The sequence below is a fragment of the Rhea americana genome, unplaced genomic scaffold (assembly GCF_003343005.1).
Source record: "Rhea americana isolate MKP2758 unplaced genomic scaffold, rheAme1 scaffold_625, whole genome shotgun sequence".
NCBI classification, from domain to species: domain Eukaryota; kingdom Metazoa; phylum Chordata; class Aves; order Rheiformes; family Rheidae; genus Rhea; species Rhea americana.
In genome coordinates this window covers 30066-37191 of record NW_028186785.1, presented here as the reverse complement: position 1 = coordinate 37191, position 7126 = coordinate 30066, and the positions used below count along the sequence as shown (strand labels likewise).

At 58.4% G+C, this 7126-nt stretch overlaps 2 protein-coding genes across 2 annotated transcripts in view; both read right to left on the bottom strand.

Annotated features, from left to right (window-relative positions):
- The window catches only part of NUDT17 (nudix hydrolase 17), a 2355-nt gene extending 2071 nt beyond the window's left edge, over positions 1 to 284 (bottom strand). The window contains exon 1 of the mRNA XM_085320284.1: positions 183 to 284. Within this exon, the coding sequence (XP_085176410.1) occupies positions 183 to 254 (72 nt within the window). The 5' untranslated portion in view covers positions 255 to 284. The remainder of the gene's footprint in view (positions 1 to 182) is intronic.
- A 540-nt stretch (positions 285 to 824) lies between these two features.
- Positions 825 to 7111, bottom strand: POLR3C (RNA polymerase III subunit C). The gene is made up of 15 exons (XM_085320285.1): positions 7023 to 7111; positions 6535 to 6702; positions 5560 to 5815; positions 4850 to 5035; positions 4583 to 4671; positions 4222 to 4326; positions 3886 to 3978; positions 3330 to 3410; positions 2791 to 2842; positions 2623 to 2683; positions 2372 to 2522; positions 1804 to 1905; positions 1469 to 1518; positions 1157 to 1306; positions 825 to 1052 (listed from the first exon to the last, which is right to left on the bottom strand). Exons 2-15 carry the CDS (start codon positions 6679 to 6681, stop codon positions 971 to 973), a joined length of 1605 nt encoding a protein of 534 aa, XP_085176411.1. The 5' UTR covers positions 6682 to 6702; positions 7023 to 7111; the 3' UTR covers positions 825 to 970.
- Between the last annotated feature and the right edge of the window lie 15 nt (positions 7112 to 7126).

The following is a 7126-nucleotide window of genomic DNA, read 5'->3' as shown; positions in this document are numbered from 1 at the left end:
CCCTGTCCCCTTGCACGCTCCCACGCCTTTGCACGCCCCCTCCCTTGCACGCGCACCTCTCCGCACGCCTCTCCCCGCCCTCTGCGTGCCCCTACCGCCTTGCACGCTCCTGCCTTGCACACCCCTCCCTCGCTCCCGTCCCCTTGCACACTCCCCTTTGCACACACCCCCCCCCCCGGTACCTGGCCGAACCGCGCGGGCCCCTCCACCCCCCCGCGCCGCACGTGCACGAGGACGTGCGCGAGCCCCGCCATGGGCGCTGCGAGGGGCGGGGCCTCGGCGGGGGCGGGGCCTCGGCGGGGGCGGGGCTTGGCCCCAGCGCGGCGACAGCGGCCCCTGCCGGCCGCACCGCCCCCAGGGAGGGGACGGGCTACCCCGGGCGGGGCGGGGGGGGACAAGGACACCTTCCCCGGGGCAGTGCCACCTCCCCGGCGGAGGGGGACAGTGCCCCACGCGGGGAACGCAGGGCACAGGCTGCCCCGTGGGCTAGRGGTCGGGGCCACCCGCAGGACAGGGGACAGTGCCAGCCTCTGGGGGGGGGACTCCTACCCTGGGGACAGTGGCATCGCTGGGACAGCTGGGACAAGGCCGCCCCCCCGGGCAGGGGACAGGGCCACCCCTGCGGCAGGGGACAGGGCCACCCGTGCGGCAGGGGACAGGGCCACCCCTGCGGCAGGGCCCCTCCTCCGGAGCAGGCAGCCTTGGAGCAGGGCACAGCACCACCCCTAGAGCACTCAGGGCCCCTCTGCTCCCGCTCCCGGTCCCTCCCCCTGTGGGACACCCCGGGCAGGAGCGGGGACCCCGTCTCCACCACGCCTCAGGGAGCAGCACTTGGGTTTAGTTTATTTTCCTCTGCGGAAGCAGCGCTGGTGCAGACAGAGGCGCGAGCACYGCGGGCACCGCTGCCGCCAGGCTGAGCCGGGACCTGAGCCGGGGGGCCAGGACGCGGAGTCTCCCAGCTGGGGCACGTTCAGGGCTTCTTCAAGGTGCTCTCAATGAACGACTCCAGCACAAAGATGGTCTCGTCCACCTGGTTCTCACTGGCGTCGATCCTGGAGAAGAGATGGAGAGGCCGGGAGAGTGCCGGAAGGCAGATGGTATGCGAGGGGACCCTGGTGTCCTGCTCCCTGGCCTGTCCCCTCCCACAGGCACCCACTTGTTGACATTGCGTTTGAGGTTCTCCAGCTGCTGGCGCTCGGGGGCTGTGATCATCTCCTCGATCTCCTGGAGCTGCACGTCTTCAGCACCCGTGGCCTGCATGGACGCCAGGATAGCCTCCACCCGCTGTGACTTCTCCAGCAGACGCCTGGATGGGACACGGAAAGGTGGCTTGGGGCCCTCCAACTCCTGTGGATCTCCCCATCCACGTCTGGTGGGTCCAACCAGCCCCACGCCCCGCTGCCCAGCCCACAGTGGAGCCACAGCCAGTGTGAAGACTTCGGCCCTAGCTGCGGTGAGTGTCACTCACTTGTTCTCCTTGGTCTCGTACTGCCGCCTTTCTATGAGGTTGGCCACACTCTGGGAGAGGAAAGAGTGAAGAACAGCGTTAGGGAAAGAGCGACAGGGCAGGGTGGAGGGCAGCAAATGGCACTTGGGGGTGCCGTTCAGAGCACGGAAGGGCTGTTGGTCACCGCGGGGATAGATGGACAAAGGCCTTGGCATCAAGCTGTAGAGTGTGCTGGGGGAAAATGYCCATGCTGTGATAAGGCCCCTCTTGGCAGCAAAACCCCAAAACGGTGACGGAAAAGGGGAACTCCAGGGGCATGCAGGACTGGACCATTCACGGACACCATGAGGAGGTACCTTGTAACATCTGTGCAGCAGCATCCGYGCCGAGGACAGGATGTTCACGGTGTAGAGGTAGAAGGTCCGGGAGGGCGCATGGTCTGGTGTCTTGGGAATCTCCTAACGGTGGGCAAGAGAAGGGGAGAAGCCTTCAACACCCAGCACATCACCACGTGTGCTACACGCAGCCCRGGGAGCCCCACAAAAGGGCTCTCAGCTCTCTTGGAGACTCAGCATCATCCCAGCGCCTGCTCCCCTGCTCTTCTGCACCTGCCAGCTCGGCTCTCTGTSCTCCGGGAACAGCTCCCGTCCAGCCTCAGGCAAGCAAAGCGAGCTGGAGCCTTGCCAGCGTCAYGTGCCGGGCGCAGTGTCCCTTGCTCACGGGGACGATCCGTGGAAGTGCCTGTCGCCTTCCACGCCATTCCTGTGTGGAGCAGGCGAGTGACACTCGCTTGTGGCTGGGGAAGGCTTTGAGATCTCAAAGGCACCTCTACGGACAGGCGTGAATCCATCACGCTCTGCTCTCCAGCCACCAGGCCTCATTCTTTGTGCTCACTTCCAATGACAGCGGAGYGGGCACACTCACCTGCAGGGACACGAAGTTCTCAGACAGCATTTTATACAGCATGTCCTTGGCTTCCTTGGCTGGGATCATGGCAAAGTCCTCCACTTGCTTCTGCTCCAAATGCTTCTTCCGCAGAAGCAAGCGAAATATCCTGGCACAGCGAGAACCAAACCTAAGTGGGAGAGAAAAATAATTAAACCAGTGGATGAGGACTGGAAGAGAGAAATGAGAAAGGCCAAGAAGCCTATAAAGTCTTCAAATCGCTGCTYTACCTCTCCTCCACGATGGATTCCAGGGTTGCTGTTGCCAGAGATGCGAGAGCCTTGTGAAGATCTATACRAACTGTGTCAAGGGATAACAGGAGCGCTCGGGAATCATTTTATGCACTGGGAAACACTGAGTCTGGTAGCTGCCACTGGGAGTTTACCCATAAAGGATACTGACAGTGTACATGCCCCCRCCGCTGTCCCCAGATTTACCCACGAACTCAAGCTACGAGATAGAAAAATTTAGTTCAGTATRTGCCAAAGTTATGAAAATCCTCATATACGAAAATCTCCATATAATCAAGATTATAAAAATCCACTTAATGCAGAACATAGTTCTTATTGAAGAAAAAAATCCACCACCTTAACAGACTGAGATTATTGCTCATATTTGTAACATGATAGGATATTTATCTATCCATCTATCTATCATATATATATATCAGTAGAAAACTGCTCTTCCCTTCAGTTTGAGATCTCCCCCCCATCATGTGGCTAATCCCRGACACAGCAGCTTTGTGACAAACCAGGACAAGGGAAAGAGGCAGGAAGTGGAACAGACTCTTCCCCTCTCAGCAGCGGGGTGTAGGGAGCTCAGTGAGGAACTGCTCAGCTGAAGAGTTGCATTAACTTCCTTACGGCCCTCCCACGGGACTGGATGTTACAACTGAGTTCTCACATTAGAGAAGTAAAGATAATCCTGTGTTGCTTACGGGGTCATCTGCTAACAGAGTGAGATACTGATCCAAAACTTGCTTCACAATGTTGTATCCAGCTGGAAGAGATCTGAATATCTACGGGAAAAGAAACAGCCAGAACATAAGTYGCGTTAAAATGATCAAATCCAGGCTGCCTGAATCTACAAGTGCTTCACAGAGATTTGTTGCCTGATCCTTGGCACCCTGCTCTAGGAATCATCCTTCCTCCAGGAAAGGAGGAGAAATCATAGCACAGACAGCAGAAGTGACTTGCCCAGGTAATATAACAAATGAGGGTGAGAGAATCCAGGAATCCCATCTCCAAATCCTCCTCTCATAACCAGACATTTCAGTGTGGAACTGGGGCTGGACGTAAGCAGCAGGAGTCAGGGGGAAAACATCACTTGAGCTACTGCGAGCGCTCAGCGGGGCTGATGCGCTGCTGTGGCCTGTTCCGTGTCTGCGCAGCACCGTGCACCAGGCAGCCCCGGGGCAGCGCAGGTGCCAGAGCCGTGCGCGCAGGCAAGGGCCTCCTCGGCCGCACGCTGACTTCCAGCRGGCGGGAGCTCACCTCGTTGGAAGAGAGCGGCTGCGTGTACGGCGCGCTGGACGACGTGGTGACTTCGCTCATGCGGAGCATCGTCCGCACTATCTCACTGCTGGTCTGTTTGCGGGGGAAGGAAACGGCCCTTAGTGTGGCAGAACCTCCACCCCTGGAAAGTGCCAAACAACTCCCACCCGCAGTTTAGCTCTTCCTGCAGCAACGACCGAACGCGGGCCACCCCCACCTGCCCCTCGCTCTGGCCTGTCTGCCCCCGAGCAGCATTTAAAACATACCCACCATGGCTATGACCCGTCAAAACCCCGCAGAGAGCAACACGGCGGGTTTCTGAGCGTTTCTACGGACCTGATCCATGCGGTTGGCCACAGCACTGACTATTCCCTGGTCTCGGAAATGCTGGTGGAACCGGTCGATGTTGACTTGCCAGTAAATGCCATCGTCAAGTGGGGGCTGTGGGGAAAGAACCAAGAGAGGAGATCCACACTGCTGCYAGTCCGGTTTCTGCCCCCAAGGAGGATGTGTTTGGGAGGTGCTGGACACCTTGAGCCCTTAAGCTCAAGCAGAGGAGCATATAGGAGGACAAGGCGGTTACATGCAGGAGAAGGCAGCCCTTGCCCTTTCCCCATGCTGCAGGCCCAACTCTGCCTCGTGGCTCTACGAAGCCAAGGACAATGCTGCTTCAGGATATGAGAAACATCTCCAGTACCTCAGCACCTTCTCCATTTTGCTTCTGCCTTTTAGCCTTGCGCTCACGGTTCTCTTCCTCGTCACACGATCGTCTCCGCTTTCCTTTCCCTGTTACCCAGAGACAGCATTTGCTTTTAACGTTTTCGTCACGGTTTCATGGGAAAAGTCAGACCAGCATTTGGCCGAGTGCTCCCCACATGCCCTGCTAACGACCTGTCAGCCCTGAGCGCTTGGTAGGACCAGCCAGGGTCACCCCAAGGACCGACACGGCCAGGGTGCTTCTCACCTATGAGATTCAGCTTGGGCACGACGTACATGTCCTTCTCGTTGATCACTAGCGTGGGTGCAGGAGGCGGCGGCACCTCTGGGGTTTCGGCAGCTTCGGGGACCAGCGGGCATCTCTGCACAAAGTGCGTGTCTGCCAGGCGTACAAACGTGTTGGAGACGTCAGCATAATCCATGGTCTTCCCATCTAGGATGGAGGCAGCAGCATGAGCTTTGGCAGCCCCAAGGTGTTTCCAGGGCTCTGGAGAACGAGGCAAGCGCCGTGCTCCAACGGGAGCCGCTGCGAGCGGGCTGCTCAGCGGTGGCCAGGGACAGACGGCATTTATAACCCTCCAGCTGACTTCTGGCAGCGGGTCAGACCTTCGCAGGCTGCTTTGGACACCGTGTCCTTTAAGTGCGCAATGAACATCTAAAATATAACACATTTGACATCCCATCTCCTGAAAAAATGACAGCTTCCTGTCCATCTCCATACAACTTACTGCCGAGCAGCAGTTTTCTCCGTTTCTCCTTCCTGCTCTCCTTTTACAGGACCTCCACAGATGAAACAACCTTCTCTGCACCCTGCTGTGTCTCTGGGACTGTTCTGCAGGTCCACCAAACTCCAACCGCCTCCAGCAACACATTCACTGAACAAAACTGGCCACTCCACCTCCTCCCACTCCCAGATCCTTTCTCTAAAGAGAGGAGTGACTCCCCGGAGATTCCCACCTTCCATCGTTTCGGTCAGCCTATCCGCGACCTTCCTCACCACCGCACTCATCGTCATTTTGCCATTGAGGAGGAGCTCCTCCACGATGAGCTCGCCTGTGTCGCTGTAGAGGGTCTTGGCAGTGTAGATGTAACGTGGGTACCGGAGGATCCTCAGCACCCGCTTGCACTGGGCCTCGTATTCCACAAAGCCTCGCTTCTGCAGCTGGTACGTCACCAGGTTGTGTTGAATGAGGACACAAAGTGCTTTCTTAACCTGCCCGAGGCACAGAGGGGCTCAGTTAAGTGATGAAATACAGGAATCGCCCTAAGCGCTGATCTTCAGCAGACAGGGCCAAGGGTGCCTCAAGCCCTGTTCAAGGTGCACAGCACACTTCCTCCACACGCAGCCCAAGAACTGCCAATATTCACCCCTGGCTGCGCCCTCACAGATACTGAGTGCTCACTGTGGCTGTTTGTGCAGGTGGGGAGGGCTCTGGAAGTCCAGGGGAGCCCTGGGCTTCCCCAGTGCTGACTGCTGGAGGCCCTTACGGGGTCCTCTGCCAGTCACCGCGCAAGCTGAGGAGCTGGGGTCCAGCAGAGTCCCAGAGGGACACTGCATGGCGAACGATAACTCCTAGCTCCTCCTGCCAACACCAGAGACTTTCTGTCTTCTGCTCATCGTTCGTTGTTGTTCTGGACTGCATTCCCTGCCTTTGCACCCTACAGAGCAGAGTCACTGCTCCTTCCGTGGGAGATTACCTACCATCTCTGCTGCTTAAGAAAACTTGTATCTTTTTAAGTAGCAAGGTTTTCATTTGTCCTTTCCACTTTTTAAAAAAAATATTAAGAGTTTCTCATTCAGGAGCAGTGGCAGTGATGACTGACAGCTCACGCCGATATCAGAGCGGTCCAGCCTGCTCGGCTCGGCAGCACTATCTAACTCCAGCGATCAGACCCAGGCTAAATCCGAAGTGGGCAGATCTGAGACGTTACCTGATCTAGCGACAGCCCTGTGTCGTTGACGATCATTCGCAGCGGCTGGCTGCCCGTCCTGATGAGATAAGTCCCTATCTTCTCCACGATCTCCCCAAAATGTTCTTGCAGCAGGAGGGAGCATAGCTTTATTTCCGCCTGAGTCATCGCAGCAGCAGATTAAAAAGCCTGCCAGAGCCAGGGAAGAGCGCTGATGTTATTAAGGCTGTTACGAGGGGACGCGGGGGCCGTGCTGCTCCGACACGTGCGCTCCCGGGGCTGGAGTCTGCCCAGCAAAACCAGTCCACTGCCCATCCCAAAATGGACGTGACTGGTACGAGGCGGAGTCCTTACTGGATGCAACCCCGGGGGGGCGGCTAGGGGGCAAGGAAGGCCCAAACCCCTGGGTCGCGCTGGCAGGGGCTGGAAGAGCGGCTCCGTCTGAGCGCCCGGGGCCCCGGACCCGCTCCCGCCGCCGCCGGGAAGGCGCAGCCTCGGCCCGCACTCACCTAGGCCCGGGCCTAGGACCATGCCGCAACCATGGCAACGGCCACTTCCGGCCTTCCGCCGGCTACTTCCGGTCCGCCTGGCGCCGCCTCGCCTCGTTTGCCGC